This window comes from Sphaerodactylus townsendi, linkage group LG06 (genome assembly GCF_021028975.2).
Source record: "Sphaerodactylus townsendi isolate TG3544 linkage group LG06, MPM_Stown_v2.3, whole genome shotgun sequence".
Lineage (NCBI taxonomy): Eukaryota > Metazoa > Chordata > Lepidosauria > Squamata > Sphaerodactylidae > Sphaerodactylus > Sphaerodactylus townsendi.
The window spans coordinates 47,624,578-47,650,083 of record NC_059430.1 but is presented as its reverse complement, the minus strand read 5'-3'; the positions used below and the strand labels follow the sequence as shown (position 1 = coordinate 47,650,083).

Here is a 25,506-nt window from a genome sequence, read left to right as displayed (position 1 = left end):
AGATGGAACATTGTATCTTTCTTCTTTTGTAACTCCTGAAATGGAGTATCAAGATAGTCATTTTCAGAGACAGAGAACAACAGGCACTTGGAAAAAGTAAACAATGTATTGATGTCTTAAAAACAGAACTCTGTTAGAAGCACAGCATCTAAAATGGGATACCACTGAAGAAACAAATCCCCAGGACAATGGAATACTTGCATAGAATGCTGCTATAGCATCAACAAGCTGGGGGTTGCAGAGACGATCCCAGCAAGTTTTGAGTCTATAGACATTATGAGATTGGCACTGAATACTCACTACAGAAAGACAGAATTGGACATTTTCAGGGTCCATAAGGAATTTAATCAGCAAATGGTCTAATGCTTGTTCACATCGCTTCAATTCTTGATGCTGTGGGAGTCCACGCTCTGTTAGCACGATGTCCACAGGTACAATCCTTCGTCTGAAACTAATGCAGTCAGTTAATACAAACAAGCCAGCAGGTGTTTTTGTGAGGCTGTGCACAGAAAACCATTGAGCCCACAGCAGGGATCTTCCCTGACAATAAAGATGCCTCATAGGTATATCAGAAATCTGCAGAGCTTAATAGTACTGGAAATCTCTATTTTTGCTACTATGTTGATAATTTAAATTTCTGAAGTCAAGTCTACTTTGTTTAAATCATCCCCCTTAAATAATACATTTGCAACTTGTCTTTTGAGATATTGCACTTAACCATGTCTAGTGCAATTACAAAGATATTTGGTATGATGAGTCCTACAGTTATGTAAGCATGCAACAGGATCTTCTTTGTACGCTGAAAACGTGGCATTGAGGTACAGTGAGGAGGGCGAAATTGGGCAACACTGCCTTGTCTAAGCACAGCAAGGGATCACCTAATCTTCTGCAAAGTTTCCAAACAACTATGTGAGCTTCTTGAAGAAAGGGGAGATGATAAATATTCTATTTCACAAGCCCCTTCCATTTATTCAGCCCACCCATAAAGATAGAGTTTTAATGGATAATCAAACTGATTGTGTGAATGCACATGTATATGTGCGTATAGCTACCTATAAGGCCTCCTCACACTTGCTGGATTGTCTAAGAACTCTTTCTACCCATATCCACTGCTATTCTGTTTAAAAAAAATTTGCTTGAGCACTGCTGAATATGACTTATGTCTTGCCTCCCCTCATGAATACCTTACCTAAACTCTCTGAGTGAAGTGATGCCTGAGCCCTTCAGGGAAGGGCAGCCTGTCACAAATTTTGCTTCATTTTTATACACTAGTTGGAAACAGTATATTTAAATCACACATTTTGTGCTTCCTTGCCTGTGGCACCAGACAATACCGGTGCAGCACTATCTATTGGTAGGGAGTACAGAGTAAAAAGTTATGGCACACCCACTTTTTCCTGCCACATTCATCACTGCAGGAAACTCCAGCACCACATGAAAAGAACCAAAATTATCACAATTGAGAAAAATCTAGCATTTTAACTTTTAAAGAACATACATTTGCATGATCTAAGCAAAATAACTGCTCAACTACAACTTTTTGTTTTGCAAATTCAAATTAAAATAATAATGCAAGAAATTTTATGATGGGGCATTTTGGTCATCTGGGGGGGTGCCGGGTGCCGGCTAGGTCCCACGCCCAGCCTCTCCCACAGCGACCTGGCTGGTGCCCAGCAGCTCCCGCCATCCCAGGGGGCAGCCTACAGGCCGAGCTGTTCACTGTGGCCACAGGCCGGCTCCTGGGGGGAGGGTAAGAGCCAGCCTTCCACCACAATGCCCGCCCAAGCCACCTGCCCCCCCCCCGGCCTCCATCCAGGCTGGCTCCTGTCCACCCCAGGCCATGGAGAAGGCAGAAGCCAGCCTGCAGGGAGGCCGGAAGGTGGGGCTTGGCAGTGCCCTCCCACCTGAGCCAGCTGCCTGGGCTGTCCGCCACCAAGCCCCACCCTTTGGCCTTTCTACAGGCTGGCTTTGCCCTCCCCAGGCGCCCATCCAAGCACCGCCCTCCCTGCTGGCTCCCGTAAATGGGGCACGGGGGGCAGGGAGCTGGGTGAGGGTGGGCCCAGGGAGCTGGTCATGCCCCTGGGCACCATTTAGGCCTGGTACGCCAAGATTCAACTATATTACCTACGTGAGAAGACAGATTTATATATCTTACAAGAAAAAATAACCTGTATGCTCCAATTTACCATTTGAACTGGAAAGGTTGGCTGAGAGTTCCATATGAAATGGTAGTCTTGGAATATTCTCACAATGAGATCAGCTTGCAAAGCAATGCTCCCATCAGTCATTTCTCATGCCAAGAACTATGTCCTTCCCAATGGCTGTCGATTGGAAAAGAGTACAGCAGAGAAGCAGCACTAAAATATAGTTTTTGAGACACTGACAGAACAAACCTTTTACTGAAGTTCTAATAAGAATACTGGATACTATCTCTGTATAAACTACATCTATTGTTTCCAATAATCTTTTCATACTGAGAACACCAGAGGGCAAATGCAATAATTGAAAGCATCACAGATTTTAAGGAAATATTCAATTGCCTCCATGAATAATATAACAATCAACATCAGTTAAAGTTTTCATTATACTGAAGTGCAGACTATGTAATTCAAATGTCTATTCTATACCACATCATTCATCATACAACAGGATTTGAACAGCTGTATATTCAAACTTCTGTCAAGGTCTTAAGCTTTTCCAAACTTTAATAATCTTAATTTCTCATTGTTCTCAATCAAACTGTTATATTATTTCTTTAGCAGAATGCTTTTAAAGTACAATACTGTTCTCTACACTGTAAAGTAAAGTACTGTTCTCTACACTGGGGAAAGGATCCCTGTTCACAAAAAGGTTTAAGGTTAATCCTTGGGTGTTCCTAACACCTAAACTCTAGATACCAGGATATTAGGATGAGAAGACCTTATATAGTTTCTCCTGTCCCACTTTCTATATCCATCACCATATATAGAAGGTAACAGGCAAACCAAGAGATCCCACGTAGTTGAATGTGGAGTCTCCCTACTCCAAAAGTGAATGTGGTACCAAAAGCTGTTAAAGGAAATTAGACACTGAGCTACCATGGGATTAACTGAATCAGACATCAATTTCTATACCAAATAGAGATTTCTATACCAAATGAAGGTACTGAATATAATGGGGAGGAGGCAAAGTATATATCCAATTAAATTGAATGATTTCAATTTCATTCACACATGAATAAGAGAGTAACAGACAAATGAGTGTGTGATATCAGCTATTATTCCAAGGATAACACACTATTAGCTATTATTTCAAGGATTACACACAAAGGCAACACAGAAGAACAGCAAAATACATACAGAAACTGTGTTGAGGCAATAAAACACTAAGGTATTAACTTTTAAAAAAAATGCTGTTAAAGACACAATATTTAATTATGCTGTCATGTAAATTGTATGTGAACAGTAACCAAGTTCTTAAGAGAAAATAAATTCTTGTATATATATTTACTAGGTTGCTTTATAAACTAATTTATTATACTATCCTGCTGAACACAATTGTGGCTCTAATGAGGTTCAAACATAATTATTAAATGCAACAAATAGGGAGTGATGCTCAAATGAAATAATAAAACACAAACAGGAAGTCATTCTCAAATAAGGCAGGAAGCAACTATCTCTATTAAAGTCCACAAATCAAAACACATTTTACAAATGGGGATGATAGGCAGTAAGGCAGTAATTAAGTAGTTTGCAAAAAGATCAGTAAAGTAATCCAAATGTTGTTTTCAACTGCAGCAACAGCAGTAGTTTGCAGAAGAAGCAGTGATGCAAAAGCCGGCAGTAGTACTCAGAGGAAGCTGCAAGGCAGACATTCTGGATAAGGAGACTGTTTCAAAGCAAGTTTTCTTCCGTGTCTATTATTTGGAGTCAGCACTTAAAGTAGGTGAAGCACCGCTCATGTAGCTCTCTTCCCATCCTAACAGATATACACACTCAACACAGTTGGAGTACTTTCTCAGGTTAGTGTAATCTCCTGGAACACACCATGCACCACAGTGTTTCTAACAGGCACATGGGGCCAGTTTTCAACACCTACTGAAATGTTACCAGTGCTGGCAACACTATGGCGGATTACGCATGGGCCAAAAACAGCAGTGTGAAAACAGTGTAAAAGGGTTTACACCATTTTCACACTGCTGTTTTTGGCCCATGCAGAATCCACTTCAATTGCTAAATCTTTCCACAAATAGATGCTGCAAGATATATATATATATATATCTTGGCCATGAATGGTGTGAATTGATCAAGGGGTTTGGGGCTGGGGTTCTTAGCCGTGGGTATATATTTGCCACTCAGGTGTGGTGTAGCTTTCAGACTCCACTTCTACCTGCTCTTTCGCTTAAGTTACCCCATCTGGCAGTAGCCCAAAATCCATGCTTTTTCCATCTTAGTGCCAACCCTAGAGAACAGGGTCTTATTTAATGGGCAAAATTTAACTGTACCAACAATTAAGAGAAAAGAAAAGTCTTACACAAAATATGTTTATATTTAGATGAAACCCTTTATTTATTGCCGGCCAGTTACATCAGACTTACGGCAGCCCCTGGTGGTGTTTTAAGGCAAGAGACGTACACAAGCATTTTGCCATTGACTGCCTCTCATAGCCCTGGAATTGCTTGGAGGTCTCCCAGTGAAATAATTGTCAGGGTTGACCTTGCTTAGCTTCTGAGATCTGACAAGATTGAGCTAGTCTGAATTTTTCTGTAATAAGCTAAAACCATAGGAAAAGGTAGGTTGAAATGCAGACACTCAAACTGTTTTTCAGATTATTTATCCTGGGATTAGTTTTAATGTTTGCTTCGAAGCCTAATGGACCATCAGCACTACCCCCGCCACTCCAGGAGGATTAAGGAATGGTGAGATCAGGTAACATTATCCTAGTTTCAACTGTGTTGGCAGCTAAATTTTATAACCATAAGTGGCTGCAGGATTTCCCTCCTCTTGGTTATTCAGTTTCCCCAGAAAAGTCTTAAGGGACCTCCAAGTGTCAACATTAGCCCCAAGCCTTATATTGCCAGGTGTTACTGGTCCTGGGATGCTGCAACTAATAGGTTTAAAGATATAAAAAGGAAGAAATAAAGAATGGGCTTCACTAGAGACCAACAGTTGCTGGGTACATGCGTGCACCTTGCCTGGCTGTTGCTGTAGGAACCTTTGAGTGACCAAAGAAATGTAAGAGACTGCTCTGTTCTGAATGTTGGGTTGTTGTGACTGCTCTGTTGTCCCTTAATTAAACCACATTGTGTTGCAAAGATATCTTGCCCCTGTGGGTGTCTTCGACCCTCAAAACCCCTTAAAGAACCCTCACCTCATGTAAAAACATCTACCAAAACACCTTATTTTTGTAGTGTGGTATGAGGTTCGATATTTAGTATTTTTAGGATTTTAGTCAACAGAAAGTCTGCATAAACCAACACATCTTTAGCAGATAGTGGACATTTAGTGCACTGCTGTCTGAATACCCGTGAAGAGGGAATTCCATAATTAGGAAATACATACCCCTTACTTCAGGCTTACTCCATGATGGTACACACTGAACAGGACTTCATACTATGATCACAGTAACTGGGCAGATTTATACCAGTTGTTTTAAAGACTTTTGAATTGGCTATTTTAATCATCAGAAATTTAAAAAGGCTCTATGTTGCTCTAGTTTAACTGCTGCCATCTAAATTCAATTTTATGTTAAGGTCCCATTCTGCAAAATACATACCGCTCTGTGTTAATATGTCTCAGCTTCCCCTAACCCCAAACTCTTAAAGATCAGCTGTGAATAATCTCAACTCAATATTGTGAATAATATGAAGCTAAAAATAAATTTTCCTTCAGAGGGTTTTCTGGCAAAAGCAATATGAATCTGTGTATCATCAGCAAGATAACAGTGGGGAGTTTTCCAAAGCAAGGCAATAGGTAAAGTTAAAATTGAGCTGCTGAGAGATGTCAAGCCCACTGATTTGTGCAGATGCAGAGAAATATTATCCCAGCAGGAGCATACCCTGAAGCATTCCAGAATACTAAACGAAAACAAAAAAATTTATACAACTCCTTCCATCTCAAAGGGGCAAATGGATGCTCTAGGGCATTTTGATGAATTAAGTCTGTTCATCAGTACTGTAACCAAACAGGATTGCATTAAGGGCAACTAAAGAATTGTTGGCTCCAATGGAACTACATATACTGAGGAATCTTACAAGGAAAAACTACATTTCTATCAATAACCCTTTGCCCATCATACTAGATGAATAACATTAGAATTAGATTAGAATAACATTAGAATAACATTAGAATAACATTAAATAACATTAGAATTATAATGGAATGGGAAAGCCTAGAAGAACACCTTTATAAGGGAAAACTATTGTCATTCATTGCTATAATTATTACAGGAATCACCTGCTTTTACTGAATTGTCTTACACTTTGTAATCCATCTTTTGTATTGTTTGTATTGCCTTAGATAGTTTGTTGTTCCTCTGTATAAAACGACATTGTAAAATGTATAATGGAGTCCTCTGTATAAAATGACTCCACTTCTTAAGTTCTATAAATTTGCCATGCTGTTTTCTTCCATGCTTCTTCTTTTTATCCTCACAACAGCCCTATGAAGTAGATTAGGATGCAGCCCAAATTAACTTAGTAAGAGCTTCCATCACCTGATTGGGATTTGAATGCAAGTCCCCTAAACATTACTTTAGTTCTAACCATTATTCCAACTGGCTTTCAAAGGGTGTCTACTGGTGCACAGTAGCAAGCAGCTAGGCCTAGATGAGTTACGCAAATTGCATTGTATCATCACCCAATGGTTGCTGCCACACCCAGGGTTGCCAGTCTCCGGGTAGAACCTCTCCGGGTAGAACCTGGAGATCTTCCAGAATTACAACTGATTTTCAGACAATAAAGAGCTGTCCCATGGGGGAAAAGTCTGTTTGGAAAGTGGATTCTATGGCATTATAACTGGCTCAGGCCCCTCCTCTCTCCCAATCCAACCATCCCTAAATGCCATCCCTAAATTTCCAGGAATTTCCCAAACTGGAGCTAGCAAACTTACCTCTACCCTGTTGAGTCCTCCCTCAAAGGACAAACCGGTCCTGGAAAGCACTTTGCACCTCCACCTCACTTTTACTGACAGGAGTCTGGAATGTTGTGGCTGCTTAATATAGTCACTGAGGGAATCTGTTTCTTAAAGCCACAGATTTTTATCCTTTGGCGGTTTTCCAACCCCCAACCCCCCCCAAAAAAGTTGTTTTATATATATTTCACATTTTTCTGTAAACCTAGGGTGTTTTTCAGGTTTGTAGAAAAATCTGTTTTGCCCACTGACAGCTCTAATCGCCAGATTTAAGTATTTCCAGAATACAGTATTGGTTATTAGATGAGTTTCTTACTCACACACAAAGACTATATTAGCTGATACTATTAAACTCACTTTATCTTTTTTCTAACAACTCTCAGCAGAGTACATCAATGTTGCTAAAGGCAATAATCCTGATAGTGCAACACCATCGCCTTACTTCCATCCCAAATGATTCAAATGTGCAAGCACTCACCTTATAATATTTAGAATTGGGGAAGGGGTGTTTAAATGTGTTCCACATGAAAGTTCCACCTTCCTATGTAAGAAGGAAACACTTTTCCCTCCAGCATGCATTTTTAGGCAGCAGAATCATGCCACAGGTTTCTATCATATGAGAACTTGAACATTTGAATCATTTTATGTTAAAATCAGGCCCATAGCCATGCCTGTTCCCTTGAATCCTAGTGGTCTACTGGTTGCTAGGGGGTAATGTAATTGGTGCTTCTCTTTCCTCCTCCATTAAATGGCCACCAATCCTAGGTATTCAGCATTAGGTTCTATTGCAAATCGCATGTACCACAAACCAGAGAATGTATGAAGTGTTTCTGGCTCATAAAGAACTGTTATTTGATTACATGGCTCTCTTTACACTGCTAGAAAGAGTTTTTGCAGCTGTTCTGTTATTCTGCAAATAATTTAAATCATTTATATTCAGCCTAGACTTTAACTATATTAAGTGATTACTCATCAATGAGAAATTGTCATGAACAATTCATAAGGTTTTTAGAATGTTATGGGTATTGCTTGCATCCACAACAGATTGTGAAGAACCAAGTATGCAGTTAGGTGATTTTTGCACAATCAGTTTGCTTGGGTATTCCAGAAAGAACAAAAACTTTCTTCTTTTTTAAGGAAATTTAAGATTTTCATTTCTTTCTGTCATGAAATAGTGGACATCAAAGGTATACCAAAGACTTTTTGCTCTCCCTTGTTTTCCAAATTGCAGTTGTTCATTTAGGGGTTTCCACAAACACCAATAGACCATTGCTCATCTTCTGATTGTTCCCGGCTCTTTCCCAAACTTTAGTATCTCTTCCATTACTGACTGAGACCAACGCAGGTTTGGCAAAAGTATGAATGAGCATGTCCAGTGTCATATTCAGCACCATTCCTTTATGTGCCACCATCAGCAATAAATAAATAGTTACAATACCCTAACATTATACAATTGTCCTATTACCAATTGAGTGGACGGGGACCAGAAAGCCCATTGAATATTTGAAGGGAGCATAAATGGCAGGTGTGAGGGGAAGTCATCAGGAAAATCCCCATATGGAAACTCAGTTGCTCCTGTGAATGCCTCTGCAGTGCAGGATTTTCCCATGTAGAAGCAGTCTCAGTTCAAAAGGCCTTCTGGAGGAGCCCATGCTGAACTTTTGAATCACTTCTCACTAAAACAAAGACTAAATTTGCATGATCTATGAGCTATTATATTTCATCTTTTTTTCCCTCCCAACCGCCAAATTTCATATTGTCAAATTTCTTCCCACTGCAAAATACCATCTCAATTTTTTATATAGTGCCACCAATATACAATGATGCTAATGTCATTAGAAGAGGATGACAACCAAGCTTGGATTTGGGAGAGTCACAAAAGAATGATCATAATCTGCACATTATGTACATCACCCATGCAGTGGAAGTTTTGGTGCCTCACAAGTGCACACTGACTTCTGTTTGGAATTTGGCTACAGATAAGCTTCACAATAAGAGCCAATAGTAGCTCTCTGGGGCTCTTTAAGGATGTAAAAACAGCACGGGTGAATCTGAAGTCCTTTCCCCCACCAGCTGTAGTCATAAACAGAAAAAAGCTGGTGTGCATCTGGGAGGTACAAAATTCTTCTGAACATATGAAATCCCTTTGTTAACCCCAAACAAACAAACAGCCTTAGGAAGCCACTGAGAATGGTTCTGTAAGTGTCCTTGCTATGTGAATCAAGAATACAAATTGCAGAAAAGCATATTCACAATGGATCTAAACAATTATGATGCAACTAAGGGTGGTAGATGGTCTGAGGATGCTATCCGAAGTGAACTTGAAGCATTCTGTCCATTGAAGTCAAGTTATGTAGGACCCAGTTGAATAAGTTAACAGTTCTATTCTCAATAGAACGTTGCTCAGACAGCTTTTTAATTAATAAGCAGCCATGACAGCCTTAGGTTTCTTTAACTGTCTTTAATGGTGGCCATTAAAGCTCGATTCAATTCCAAATTTCTGCTTTGTCATTTATTTTAATGTGATGAGGTCTGAAGTTATTAGAGTTGTTCATTCTGTTCTTTCATCCTCATCAGTGCACTGGCAACCTAACTACTTTCTGTTTGTGGCCAAAACTTAAGAGATCAAAATGGAAGTTTTCCCCCAAAAGTTTCCAAGTTTAGTTGAGGGTATCACAGTGTTATACCTTTTGAATTAGGCATGAGAATCAGCAGATTTTCCATGCACAGAATGGAAGAGAAATTTGCTAGGGCTGCTCCATTTGCTTCATTAAACATATTTTGATTAAATAAAGCAATGATAATGATTAACCAAGATGAAATTTCCCCCCAATTTTATTATTATTAATACTGCAAGTACTCAGAAATCCAGAAGCAACTGAAGGCATGGGCTTGGATCCAGAAGGTATTGGTCACTGATCTCCCACCAGAAATCTCTTCTGATCCTGGGAAATTTGATTCCTGGACTCACAGGGCCTGCATAGATTAAAATCTGAGCAGACTCAGTAATGGGCAGCTTCTATAAAGAGAAAGGAGAGGACAAAATCACCCTCCTGCTTCTTGTATCAACAATTTTTGCTCTTGCAATTCCTCTCTTCCTCTGCCTCAACACAGCTCTCCCTCAGATGTTTTCATCTACGTAGCTCCCACAGCCCCAGGAATCATATTTCCTAGGGACAGAATGAGTTGCAGCAAAGGCCCACAAATCCTTGTACCAACAATTGCCAAATTCAACCAATTTTTCCTAATTTAATTTTTGTCTATGAGCCTACGTGTCCCCCCAAGTTTGTTGAAAATCTTACTTTTGTGCAAATAGCTCTGACTCTCAGATTTAAGTATCCACAGATCAGGACATAGTTGACTAGTAGAATATATGCTATATATTTAGTCAACTGACAGCCCCCCACAACTCATTGTGCAAAAGCTATGGCAACACCCATCTTGGATAAATGGCAGAAATTAAAAGGGCAAACATTATGCATGTCAATTATGAAGCCCAGGAGGTCAGTAAAGATGCAGAATTCAGCAGAAATAAATATCTTGCTTGAAGAACTAAGACATCAGAGAAAGTCAGTGCACACATTAGTGCACTCCTCTTTACTCCAAGTACAGATCTTATACACCTTGATTTCCTTGGGCATAACATGAACTACTAGGCAAGTTAAGAAACTACAGTGAAATAGGGCTTGGCACAGTTATAACATAATCCTCAGTTTCAAGTTCAAACATCTACTTTACTGTTTTCAAAAAAATGAAAGAAAATGCAAAATATACTTGCAGACATATTAACATGTACATTCATGCTACAGTTCAAAAGTGTACTTGACTTTTGAAGGCCATTTCATGGTCAAGCCTTCAAAAGTCAAGTACACCAAAGGACTTCTCAAACTTTAAGCTTTACTAGTTAATTAAATGTGAGGGAGCTCTGCACTACTGCCATGTCCAAGAAATTCTGGACAATCACAGTGCGAGAGGTTTTTCTCTCAAATTATTTTGGTCTTGCATCACAAGGACCTGCAATATGCCCAGAATACGTTTGGCAGGAATACCAACCACAGATTGAAGAGGATAAATAGGATTCTGAAAGGTGGATGAGAAAGAAAAAATTACAAAGAAAGTAAGAGCTGCACAATGAAGGACAAGTTCATCCATTGTGATTTTAACAATTTTAATTATTGTTATGGTATATGTTGTTGTGAGTTGCTCTGAGTCCTGCAGGACAGAGGAGGGCAAGATATAAATATAATAAATCAAAATCAAACAATTTTTTAAAAGCTGCTCCAAAAAGAGTACAGCCATCCGTTGGATCCTGTCTGACAAGGCTCACCATGTGAAGGCGGTGGGGTCTAGAGGTCCAAGGACAAATGTGGTCTAGGAATTCAAGTCAGAGTATGCCACGCACTTCAATTCATACCTTTCATAATCGTTCCATAATGGATGGAACTTTATCCGCAATGGCTGTCAGTAATTTCTTAAGGGCAACATATGCAACAGGATTCTCACCCACTGCCTAGTGTTGCAGGACAAACAGCTCTTCAGCTGATTGGCCCGGCCAGATGAGTGGCACGATTGCTTGCACCCATTCCATCCTCTAGAGGGAATCCAGATCATGAGTGGCTACTGCAGTGTCAAGGGTGGAAGCATCTGAGCTTGTGACAGAGCTGTACCAATTGCGTAAGGTCTGATAGGAGGTGTGTGGTGCACATTGGTCAGCCATTGGACACCTGTGACCCTGTTTAAAGACCTAAGGTGATCAGCAATGGCCTGGGTTTCCGTGACTGTCCAGGGAACCTGTTCTTGGAAGTTTTGGTGCTCTACTGTATTAATGAGGGTCATTTTCTCTATTGTTTTAACCTTAACGGAGAACATAAGAGCTGAGTTATCCCATTTGAGATTATAGGGGAATGTATGTTTTGTGTCTCTGGGCAAAGGCTCGATTGGAACTTGTCTGTGGAACTGTGGGAGGTCTTCAGGGTGGATTGACACAATGACTAATTGTTGTGTAAGGGCTTTTATCTCTTTGTGACATTGGCATGTCTGACCTACTCCTTTTGTTCATTACTGCTGGGAACCAGGAAGTGAACAGCATTTTTGACTGTAAAGAGTTGTTCTTTAAGCTCTTGAACTTCATTCTCCAATTGATTAATCTTGGCCAAGGCTTCCTTCAATTTTTTGGCGGCGGATACATTGTTACTTTTATCCACCTTCAGATCGAAATTTTCTGATTGCAAAGTACCATTTCCCTTTAAAAGATCTGCAGTTTTGGTGCCAGACTCTCTATTTTGCTCTGCACTTTCTTGTAGGGCGAGCCAAAGGTCCCAATGCAGCAGTGGCATCTTTTCTGGAACTGCTCAGTTTTTCTTTTTCACATTGTGCCTGAAATGTGTCCTGTTCCCTTCTTTAAGTTAACTTGCTGTAACTCTGCCATCAGCGTCTTTTCTCTTTCTCTCTTCTTTTCTGCTTCTTTTCCCTTTGCATTACATTCTTTATATGCCACTTCCATAAGCTGATCTGCAGTTCTTGTAAAGGAAGACTCCATTTTTCCTAATTTCTGTTTGAAGTTTGGTGCTCACCTGGTAAGCAAATTGAATTCACTAGAGCCCAATTGGTATCTGCCTCTGGGTCTACATCTGTGAAAAAGCCTGCTGAACTATTTCCGAGAAAACTGAGATGTCTCATCCTTGCCCTATCTTATTCAGAAGACCTTACATTTGTTCCTTTGAGGATGCCGTTCTAGAGTCCCTCCAGTATGCAACTGTGAGACATCTGGAGCCTGGTTCTATGCTCGCTGTTATTGGGGTCCCAGTTAGGTTCAGCCGCTGGAAAGACATGGTTGACATCAGGACTCTGAGCCTGCTGTGCTCATTATTGCCATTCTGCCTCTCTTGGGCTGCTTTCAGCATTTGGTGAATGTCTGCATAAGTGGGACTATGAATTTCAAAGCTAGGTTCAAACAAATCTACTATGGCTCCAGGATTCTGTGAATATGATGGGCAGTGGCATAGGACCCACAGGGACATGTGGGGTCACATGTCCCCGAGCACAGGCCATTTGGTCATGTGGGGGGCAGGAAATCGCCCCCTGCATGGCCACACTCCCTCAGACACCGTACACCCACCAGCCCACCCAGTAAGGAACCCCTGCTCGCTGCAGGCCAGGGAGAAGGGGGCGCAGAGGTCAGGAGGGGAGATTCAGCCTACTGCCACCACTCAGAGACAAGCCTGAGCAGGGCACCCGTCCATCTGTCCGTCTCCATTCCTGAAAGCAGAACTGTTACTGCCGCCCTCTCTTCTACCTGCCCCAGCTGGCTGGGCTCCTTTCACCTCCACCACCCCCAGTTCTCTCCGCATGCTTTCTCCTCTGTCTCACCCTCCCACATGCGTTCACGGCTTCCCTCCGCCATCCAGGGCACATGAGGAGTCCTGGGATGGCTGTATGTCCCTTTAAGAGCTTTCACTCTCCCTTTCTCATGTGTGCAGTCAGCTGACAGTGGGGAGGGGAAAAAGGGGGTCCGGGAGCCCAGGAAGACCACCAGCCCTAGAAACCCCACCCTCCACAAGAAGCCTATATCTCTCCTGGGGGCCCCAATCCTGGCTGGCTGCAAACCTGGCAAGGGGAGTGGGGTGAGGGAAGAGGATTGGCAGTACGGTGCCCAAGAGACAGGCCACCTTCCCGGCGCACCACCTGTGCCTGTGCCCGCGCTGCCCTCCTCCACCACAACCACCACCACCTTCCAGACCACCCCAGCTGGCCACTTGCGTCCAGATCACCCAGGAAGCAGGCAGGCAGGCACTCACAAGGGGGTCCATGCCGCCACCCCCCAATGCCACCACCCAGAGCCCAGGGAGAAATCTAGGGAAAATTACAGATCAGAAGTACTGAATGGTGTATGTTGATAAACCTGAATTAATTCTCCTTGTTGCCTTTCCCATTTGTCCTGGCAGAGATCTGCTCTCAAGGGGCACAACATCATGCAACTGCCTTCTCCTTCCACCGCAAAGCCATACTTCTTAGGCAGGTGACCCTTATTCAATCTGTTTGATTTTCTAGCTTCTCCCCTTATGCTCACGCTCATCCTCTTCTTCCGATTTGTCAACCATTTCCTCTGTAGACAGGAAGGGTAGCACATCCACTGCATCTGCCTGCAGAGGCAGCTGAACAATTACAGGCGGTCATGAGACAGGCAGAAGTAATAAGCAGTTGCCATCCATGTTTGAAGGAGGAAGAATGGCTAGTTTGCCCTTAACTTTCTCCATGTTTACTGCCATAGCAAATTTTTGTGGACATTTATATTACCCTGGTTCCTGTATAATTTGCATAATTTGCTGCTGTATAATCATGTTTGGTCCACTTGCCTGACCGCTGGCAATCATTGCAAGACTGTATTATAATCAAAGCTACCATTTGGGGATCAACAGACCTGGTCCTCTAATTCATATTGTGGCCATATCAAAGCACAATAAGAAATGAAAGTCTGTTCGGAATGCTGTGATATGCCCAGTTTGCCCTAGTTGGCTAGCACACAAACCAATGGGGAATCCTCATAATCCGCTCTACCTAAGCCTGCACCCTTTAACGTCTCCTCAAGCAATCTGTATTTTTCCCTCTTTACAGTACACAAATAACGAGGCACACGCTGCCCCTGTACACGCCCCTCCTGTCAGTCCCAGTAGCAATCAAAATCCCATTGGTCAACTCCAACAAGGCTTGAAATAGGCTCAATGAGTCTAAGACCAATGAAAGGGCAGCCCTAGTTAGCAGCGAGAAAGCTCAGAGAAACAGACACATGAACTCACTCACACCCCGGCCACCTGGCTCTATCCAGACAACAACCAACACTTACACCCGGGTCACATTTTTTGTTTTATGTTCATTTTTCTTGCTTGCCTGTTCTCTTGCCCTCTGCCCAAAGCCGGTGTATTCCAGCTTTCAGGCTATCAATGCCAATGGGCTTGCTCATTAAAAGGAGACATTAAGAGCCATTTCTCATTTTTAATATAAATGTCTATGACAAATATAGTGCATACAATGGTTTCATTCTGTCATCAATATTGTAGCTGCCTCAGGCAGATCTCTGGATAGGCAGCATATACATTCTTAAAAACAAAGAGTACCTCAACTTCTGTGCTATTTAATTACAACTTTTTGTTGAACTAAAAAAAGCAGCTGACCCTCTGGGAAGAGGAGCTTGTAAGTAGCTGGCTGTCAGCTTGCATAGTTACTTTAAATTTGGACCTTCTGTTCTATGTCGACTTGCAACATCTGGTCCCAGTATCCTATTTAAAATGCTACAGTTACACAAATGAATATAGAATGTGAAGCAAATCTCTAGCACTAGAAGGAATGCCAGAAAATTGTCCTGTCACAAGAGTATTTATGGACCGATCATCACAAGTCTTAATATTAGGTAATTGGGAAGGCTGGGCCAAATACATTTTCTTTTTCTATACTGCTGTATTTATCCCTAAGCTTCATTAACAAGACAAAAACAATGAAAAAGACGGACAATTGATCCTTGGTGTCAGGTTACTTGTTCTCTTTTAGAATGTGTAACTGAAAAGAAATAAAGACATTGTAGTGGCTTTCCATTACCAAAAAACAGTTATATTTTGTTCAGTTTTGAGAACTGCCCTAACTCACATTCCTTTGTATAGCTCTCTATATTTTTTCTTACATTGTATTCACATTAATATTCAGTTTAAAGTTTTTTTTAATGATAAATTATGTAAAAAAAAATAACCACATGACCAAAACCAGATTTAAGTCCTTCCAGGATTTCTAATGCTTCAGGTTTCAAATTACAAATCTGCTATAAAGAAAGATGGTCTTTGGGATTTTCATGTATCATGAAAGATGGTCTTTGGGATTTTCATGTATTCAACTAAGAAAATAAAACAGATTATAAAGCAAAAATAGCAGCTTCCACCATTTACCTGTCACCAGCTTCTTGGAAGATTAGTCAGCAAGCTGGCCCTCGAGATGGCTGTCATGCCATTGCCCACAGAACCTCCTGACACCCCCAGTTTCAACATCGTGACAAATTCTGTAATTGCTTCTCATCACTATTTCACTACATAAAGTTTCAAACCCCTAGACTATCAAAATGGAAAGTTTTGGGTGTATGTGAATAATGAAATAAAGATTCTGGAAGTCTATAAATGTAAAATGATAAATGAAAAGAATGCTACTATTGAGAAAGGATGCTTTACTCTGAAAGCCACAAGTGCTGCTCAGTTGAGGAGGGGAGGGTAGATACACAATTGTTTTTGTATCACAATTGGCTTTGCATATCACATTTGCTGTCTTGGGAAGTTTTTCCTGTAGCTACCCATGCTTCTTGAACCCTACTTTTTCTTCTACCAAAGAAGAAAACTAAGATCAATCATACACATGTGTTCTCTTAAGGATGGAATTATTGACACTATAGTAAACCCAAACACATTTGGAGAAGGAGACAAAAAGGGAGAGAGAAACTGGTAATTTCATCCAACCAGCAGGATCCCCGTGCCTGCTGAGACACTAGACTAACACTGCATAATACGAAGTCACATTTCAGCTGGAGCTCTGTGAATGTATTTATGGAGTGATGCAATTAACTGTGTGAGAGTAACTGTGAAAAACAGAGCCTCTTCATCCTGTGAGCTGCTTCAGCCACCGAAGCTTTTCAGTAATTGCTACATCCAGCAGAACACAAAGAATGATACAGATGGAGGGGAACATGGTAGACTGATGTGTGACACATGATTTACTGGGATACACTATTGTGCTTTTGCATGAATTAGGAAAGTTGCATGAGGAAAGTTGGAACAAAAATTGTCAAGACTCTATTTAATTGAGGTAATTCTATAATACTTGCTGATATTATACCATCCATGCAGTGTGTAAAATCTAGCTCGAAATGCATAAAATGAGTAAGGGGCGGGGGAGCTTTCTCCTAAAAGCCAAAACCTAATAAAATTACCAATTTATTTAACACAACACACACATATTGCCAAGATTAAAACATTTCCATTGTAAACATTACAACAAACAAACATGTTAATAATTTCTCAACTTCCTATAATTCTCCCTATTGGAAATAAAGATTACCAACCTGCAAGGCAATTTCAGACCCCAATTCTTGTTTCTGCAATACAGATATCACAGCTATATTTGCCTATATTGAACAAAGGCAGAGAAAAAAGTTCTTGCAATCTGAGTGCTTCTGTCATATTAGGTTCCTAAAAATTATATTGCTGTTGCTTATTCAGATGGTATTTTCACCTTCATTCAGATAAACACAAGTCAGCATCACATGGTTATCCTACTGCATCATCAGAGCCAGCACTTCAACAAGCTAGGATAAAGAAGAATTATTTGCTCAAGACAATCCAATTTCCCTTTTGCCCAAATGAACATTTTGGCCTCTGATCTTCCAAGCCCAAGGCCAACAACTCTATACCAGTTCCCCAGAAATCCTCTCAGGTGATGTAGAACTAAAGCTTTGTGGATTTTTGGTATCAGACACCATGGTCAGACAAAATATTTCAAGCTAATAATTTTAAATATAATAATACTTATCTTGACTTTGCTAAAAATAATCATGTGCAATTGTAAATTAATAGCATTTATTGACTATGGTCCACAAGAGAGAAAACCAGTTTGTTATTGCCAAACTCAATGGGTAATCCATTCTATCTTTGTAACTTCTGCATGTACTTTTCACACCTAAAATAAAATGTCCAGGGGACATCTTAAAAAGAGGAAGCTTCTGGTGTGCTTTCCAGACAGTAAAGGCATCGGGGGGGGGGAGGGGGGCTGTTTCCCACCCAACCATTTTGCTCTCTGGTCAGTTTCACACTCTGCTTGCGCCCAACATTTTGCATGCTGGTGAAGGGATTCTCCTTGTCTCCATTTGCTGAAGGTTGCCCATGGACGTTCGCTCTGCAGGCTCCGATCTTGAGCACTTTTTCAGCCCAGAAAGTAGTACTCCGCTGATCCTGCTGATTCCAGCAATATATAGTTTCCCTATTTTTTTAAAAAAAAATTGAGGAGCTATCTTTGAAGATACACAGATACGCATAAGAGAATCTTAACAACTTGGAGGACTCCTATTGAAAAGCATTGGGACGGCAGAGGAGAGGTCTCCCACCCATTAGACCAGTCCTCCACAGTCCCAATGCTGTATCAATGGGAGTCCTCTTAATAGCTAAGATTCTCTCATGCATATCTGTGTATCTTTGAAGATAGCTTTTTTAAAACTTTTTTTAAAATAGAAAAATATTTAAACCCCCAAAGCAGGATATTCTTTTCCAATATCCCACCTTGGCACCAGATGAGCCAATGGCCCCAGTGGGGAGGCAGATTGATGGCAGCTGCGCCATCCCATTTCCTCCCCCCTCCCCTGCATGGCTACATAAGCGTGGCTGGCTGGCTGGTCACCACTGCAATACCAGTCTGTGGGTGGGGGGAGGGTCTCCGGGGTGTGGGAAGCCAGGGCACAAGCGGCAGTCCATGCGAAGCTGCAGCAGCAACCCGCTGCAGCCTTGTGGGCTGCTGCTCCGGGCCGTGCGAACGGCCTGGGGCAGTCCTGGGGCCATTTATCCCAGCTACCTGGCCCATGCGGAAAGAGCCTGAGTGAAAGGGTACCAGCCTGTTGGAACCCAAAATCATCATGAATTCATTAGCCAGTAACATTTAACTGAACCATCTGAAAGAATCTCTCATAACTTCTAGGCAACAGAAGAAACTTATAAAGCTTGATTAAGAACTGCGGCTTTGCTAAAACTGATACTTATTATAGTTATCTCTTGCCTGCTTTCCATCCATTTGAAATATCTTCCAATCCCATGTAGTTTGTTGAATAAAATATACTTCTTTTTTTAACAAACTTGCCTTAGTTCTCTGGTGCCTTACAAAAGGGGGGATTTGACATAGACAAAAGAAAATGGCTCCCTTCTTGGAGTTTCTAAGGCTGAGCAGATGAGCAAACCATAAAAACAGCTCATAGAAAATATGGTAAAATGTGCCCAGTATAATTAGGAGGGTGCCTGAACCTGCCACAAATAATTAGGAGGGTGAAGGGCCTTCTACTCCTTGCCTTCCTCCACAAGCGAAAGGAATTGTTCTTATCCAAGTACTGATTGTGGACAGCCCTGCTTAGCTGCCAAGCCCTAATGAGTTTGGGGCAAACTGAGCTACATTGGACTACTGAAGTTAGGCTGACAAGGTAGTAATTCAAAACTATGGAATTCCCTTCTTAGAAAGACTTATCTGCCCCGCCTCTATCCTTGTATTCTGCAAGTGGGTGAAATTCTTTTCTGTTTTGTTTGGTGTTCCTCACTGGCTCTCTTTTCTATTTATGCATATTTGATTAATTGTTATTTTACCAACTCTTGCTGGAGATAATCTCCATAAAAGTATATAGTAAAATACAGTTTACTTCAGAATTTATTACATCGAGCACATAAGTAAGTTTTGGAAAACTGCTTGACCCACCGCCGTAAATCAAGTCATTTTAAATGCCACAATTCTTTTGAATTGTTCAGGAGCACTTTTATATAAATGTAGTGGAGCTATAGTATAACAATGTTGTTCAGAAAATTGCTTATATAAAAGGTATGGAATAGTGAACCATATAAGTGTGCACATTATGGATTGGGAGGGGAAACAGTATGATACAACTAGATCTTGTCTTATCTCAGAAGCTAAGCAATCAGTAATTGGAAGGTAAACCATCAAGGAAAGCTCTGCAGAGGGAGAGAATGAGGGAGAGAATTCACCTTGAAAGCCCCTTGCTGTGGTCACCATAAGTCAGTTGTGATTTGATGGCACTTTATACACACAATCCAGTTTTCTGCATTGCTTTAACATCTTTTGTCTAAGATACTATGCTTCGTTTCAGACTGCAGTAACCCTAATCCTATTACATTACTTATTAGATTGTCTATTGTGTTGATTTACACTGCATTATCTGCCAAATCTCTAAGAGAACTGCAGACTACAAATCAAGTAAATAAACACAGTGATGAACCATAACAACTACATTTAGACCCTGAGAAAGCTCCCATACCTTATATCCTAAGCATTGCTGACTTGCCCCTTCCCCTTACATAATGGTTGACCTTTTTTCTAAAAACATGACAGCATTTCTGAAATCAACACTATTTGAGCATATGATTGGTGTGTTAGAAATAAAAATAATCTATTTAGATGGAGAAAACCTGAGAACAGGGACTAACAGATTATTTTGAATCTGAGAGAGAAAGTCACTGAAGCAGTAAGAATATCAAAAGTCCCCTAGAGGATTCTTCTACTCAGTAAATACCAGAATGAAAAATAAAGCAACAAGAATCTAATCTAGGGAGAGAAATGTTTCTGCTAGAATGCTCAGCCCAGTCATTGAGAAGAGAGGGGGGATTTTGCAGAGTCAGGCATTTTCAATACAGCTGTGCTTAAGGATGTTTGTAAGGCAGACTCTGAGCCTGAGTAAGGGCAGCTGTGGACAGTGTGGCCTTTTAAAGCACAGACTGCCTGACGCAGAACACTAAGAGGAAGCAGCGTTTTTCCATCACACGCTCCAGAATTTAACACCCACCAGTGATAATGGTTAAACTCCCATAAATCAGTGCTTAAAAATTAAGCTAAAAGGGATAACAAACAAATAAACTAAGTTGCATCTTTGTCCATGTGTACATGGATTATCTACATATGTATATTAAATTGCCTCACTTCAAATTCACTCATGCCAGTTGTGGGTGTAACTATTCTTTGGTTACACCCCAAAAGGAGATATGATATTTGTGTGGCACCATTACCTGTAGTCAGTATTTTTTGTTTTGTTAAAAATGTACTGGTACTCATATATAAGGTTGTATATACTTCAATCAATTTCCCCCTCTGACATGATAGAGGCCCCCCAGTAAGTACCAGTACTTAGTACCAGTGAGTACTGCCACACAAAAAAGCCCTGTGGAAGTAGTAATTATGGAAATAGACAGCTGACTCCCTACTTATCTGCTACTCCACCTCAGCAGCCTTTTCACAGAATCATAGGCCGTTTCCGCACGGCCACGCTGAGGGGGTGCGTCAGCGTATACAATGCTGACACACACACCCCGGGACCATTTGCACGAACGGTCCCGGTAGGGGCAGGGAAGACGGCGCAGCCCTGCGCTGTCACCTGATCGACGTACCTTCCCTGCGACCTTCCGGCGCGTCGCCCAGGCCAGAGGACACGCCCCCTGCCTTGCGCAATAGCTCTGGAGTCATAGGGCGGAGGGCATGTCCCCAGGCCTGGGTGACGCGCCAGAAGGTCGCACGGAAGGTACGTCAATCGGGACAGGGTGGGGGGATGGTGTCTTCCAGCCACTGCCGTACTCATTCGGGGAGCGAGGTTTGGAAACAGCGACTTCGCGCTGCTGGGGGGGACCGAGGGCGGCACGGCTGCAATGCAGCTACGCCCCCCCCATGCAAACAGCTCCCTAGGGACGGCGTTTTTGCCGTCCCTATGGCGTTGTAAATGACCCGTGCGGAAAGGGCCATAGAGTTGGAAGAGACCCCAAGGGCCATCAAGTCCAACCCCTTGCCATGAGGGAACACAATCAAAGCACTCCTGCCAGATGGCCATGAAGCCTCTCTTTAAAAACCTCCAAAGAGGTTTTTAAAGAGAGGCTTGATGGCCATCTGATAGGAGTGCTTTTCTTCACCTCTGATACCTTCACTCCTCTATTTAAAGTCATTATTTATGGTAAGCATCTGCTTTACATAGAAAGAGCTGCATTATCTAATAAAAATCTCTTCCTGCTTGAGGTATTATAGCAGCAAAATAATTCATAGCTACACAACAAACAATAGATGTAAGCCGAATTGGCACACACCAACAATTCCTAAAGATAGATAGTTCATGGCTGTGTCTCCTATTCGTTGGTCTAGCACAGGCAAAAGCAAATTGCCTGTATCAAAGGAGCTGTTGTCTATAACTCTGCTCTGTTTTAGCACAGTATGGAAGAGGTTTCATGCTAGCTAGCTTTTAAGCTCTAAAATTGTAGCCCTTCCTTTTATTTAAGCTTCAAAAGAACCATAAACAACAACATGTGCTACCAGGTTGACTCACAGACTGCAACTAACATCACTTTAAGTGCATGCATCCATGGCAACTAAATTCTAAATGCTAATAATGAAGCCAGGCTTCAGTTGCAAATTGGAAAGTTTTACCACCCTGAGATTCCAATCTTCAACACACATTTGAAGGATTAGACACCTGGGGGAAAGGCTAACTTGAGTACAGGCTAACTGCAGACAATTTTAATCTCTCTGTTTTCAACCAGTGTGGCAGTTCCACAGATGTAGTCAGTTCTTGGTGATCTCAAAGTTACAATTATGATTATTCAGATCCCTGTAATCTTTCTATCCATTTTGCAGCAGTATGACATCAGAGCTGCAAGGTCAACAAAGGTTTAATTATCTATTACTGTAACCATTTCACGTAAGATAATGGGTTTAGAGCCAGGGAAGGTGTCACAGTACACCCCTATCTCATGATACCTCAGACATTAGCAGGGTCATTATCTGGAAGGGAGACTACCAAAGAAGGTTCTACAGAAGAAGGCAATGGCAAACCACTTCCTCTCACTTGCCTTGGAAGCCCATTGCTGGAATCACTTATAAGTTGACTGCGAAAGCACTTTACAAACAACTGAAAGCACTTTACAAACACACACAGTGGGTTCAAATAATGCCAAGATTAAGCCAACAGTAATGGGTAAATAGGAACAGTTGGCCTGTATGCAAATAATAGGCTAGCATTCAGTCTTTGCTAGCCTTTACCACACAGAGTGTAAGACTGATTACTATACTCCTGCAGACACTGTAAATAAGGAACCTGAGCACTGAAAGTGTTTTATATAGACACATGTATAGATACATCTACATTGCAACATTTTTGTGCCAGACAAAAACAAACAAACAAACCCTGTACTAAGGGTTTAGGGTGAGTATGCTTACAGTACTACTAGAGCTTTATCACATGCTTGAAGACTACAATATCAGAGTGAATTATTAGCACCTTCAAGTGACAATTAGAATAAACCTATGCAGAGTTATTCTTCCCTAAGCCCATTGAAACCAAGAATCCAAAGTCATCTTTATTCTTGCAACTCTGTCTATTGAAGAGGAAGCTCTCCACCGGAAGTGATATTCATCTAATACTAGGCACTTTGGGAATCTCACCCCCACTACCTACAATGTTCTTCCTTCAAAGATTTTAGAAAAAAATTCTCATGTACTAGTTTAGATATTTTAGGTTTGGGGTTTCTTGTCTTGGGACACGTGTGTACACTAACAGCCACTGAATAGCAGCACAGTTTACAGTTCTGGAATCACAGCAATTGACACATGCCGCATATGTCTCAATTGCTTTCCAACTGGGCTCAGCTGAGAATGACCATAGATAACTGACAGAATAAAAGAAATGGCACTATAATAAGCCACACTAATTAAAACCAAGACAAGAGAAAGAAAAAAATTAATTGTTCTAACATCTTTCCTCAACAATCAAGGCTATGGGGGAGGGGAATTCCACATATTCCTTCAGCACTTCCAAGCCAGTGCATTATCATCATTCTTAAGTAGTTATGTTCTAAACACACATACAAACACAAGATCTCTATAAGAAGCCAAAAATGGTTAAAAGGCTTTCGAAAAAAAATGCTCATTGCCAAGTGCATCATAAGTGCATCATTATTATTTTGAGTCTTTTTTCCAGAAAATGCCGAGTTGCATTGGATACAATGAACAGTCCTTGCAGTAAGACACTCCAACATCACTGGACAGAAACCACTTCCTTTCAGCTCCACGGATCTTATGAAACATCCCTCATTCATTCAGACCTCAGCTCAGAACTCCATAGAGAGTATTTAACTGATCATCATTATCATGAAACTTTTTATCAATAGTTCTGATATTTTACAGAGAAAAAGACATTCAAAGAATCTGCGAAGTTTTGTTTGCTTAAAAAAAGGTTTATAAATAACAGAGAAAACCCAGGGTCTGAAAGTGTCACCTTACAACTTACAGGCCATTTACACACAGGGCTCCTCCATGCTGCAAGCCTACCTTCTTATGGTGGAAGCAACACATTAAGCAACATATTTGCTACATTATCTGGGTGTGATTTTCACTTCCCCAGGAGGAGTTGTTAGTTCATAAAGGGCCACAATATAAGCAAGGATAGAAGTTATTCCCTTCTCTTCTACTGAAGTATATGAACTGATTCTGTACGTCCACTAAGCATATCCACTAAGCAGATGTCCAGTCAAGTTCTGGTTTGGCTGGGAGGAACTCACCAGAATTATGAGGGCCAAAAGCAAGCAGCCTACCACACTTACTGCATGAGCATTTCAATCCACCTGACTGATGGAAGATGGGAAGGGGGATGCAACCCCTCCAAGTACAGGCTAAAAAAATGGATACACGGATGGAGTATCATCTTTCATCCCCATAAAAGCAACATAAGGCCAGAGAGCATAGTAAAGTCAGGGATGCCCATTCCGTTCCATTGCCATTTCATATAAGGATCAGTTTCCTTACCACCTTAGTACAACTTGTGTAACGTCCTGAGCTCAAGCATGACCACTACCCAGAAGGGGAGGAACGTGGGCAAGAGAGTTGGTAGGGAAACCAACATTTCATAATCTGCATTTCCGAGCAGTGAAAAGGGAAGCTAGACCTGTCACACCAAAAGGCGACTTCCAACTGAGTCGCCGAGAAACCCCTGGGGCCGAATCCCGAAAGATACACCTTGGCCGCTGGAAGAAACTTGAATCTGGGAGACCAGCGCTCTCTATCGGCCATCCCTGGCTAGGACACCGAGGAACCCCGCACCGCCTCGTGCGCACCCGCTAGAAAGGCGCTGCGGGCGGGGAGTCAAGCTGCCCCTCGAGACCCCTGACAAGCTACTAGCGGCCCAATGGAGGAGCTCAGTTGAGACATATAATTCTTCCCAGGGGTCACCGCAGAGGCTGCCCGTGTCGCCTGTTTCCAATCTGGCCTAGCAGCACCTCCTTGCCAGGAACAAGTCCTTTTTATTTTTTAAATGCCCCTCTCTTCCACCCATCCTTTGGCGAGTAGCGCGCGGGGCGAGTTCCGCACCATCCCTTGCCGAGGCAGGCTCCACGGAGAGAGGCGCACCCGCCTGCCGCTTCCCTGGAGAGCGCCACTTCCAAGTTACAATCCGAGCCGAGGGGGAAACGGCTGCTCCCTGGGATTCCCCTCTGCCGGGCCCGCGGCGCCAGGATCGGGTTTACCTTCCGCAGCATGTTGGGCAAGCAGCGGCTGGGGCTCCTGGCGCTCCTGGCAGGCCGGTCCTCCTCCCGCTCGCTCCGGGGCCATTCAGCGGCGCCTCTCTTGCTGGGAGATT

The 25,506-nt window shown here is 41.9% G+C and overlaps 1 protein-coding gene across 1 annotated transcript in view; it reads right to left on the bottom strand.

Annotated features, from left to right (window-relative positions):
• TMCC3 (transmembrane and coiled-coil domain family 3) overlaps nucleotides 1–25,506 on the bottom strand; it is a 128,385-nt gene extending 102,879 nt beyond the window's left edge. Inside the window, exon 1 of the mRNA XM_048500598.1 lies at nucleotides 25,394–25,506. Within this exon, the coding sequence (XP_048356555.1) occupies nucleotides 25,394–25,405 (12 nt within the window). The 5' untranslated portion in view covers nucleotides 25,406–25,506. The remainder of the gene's footprint in view (nucleotides 1–25,393) is intronic.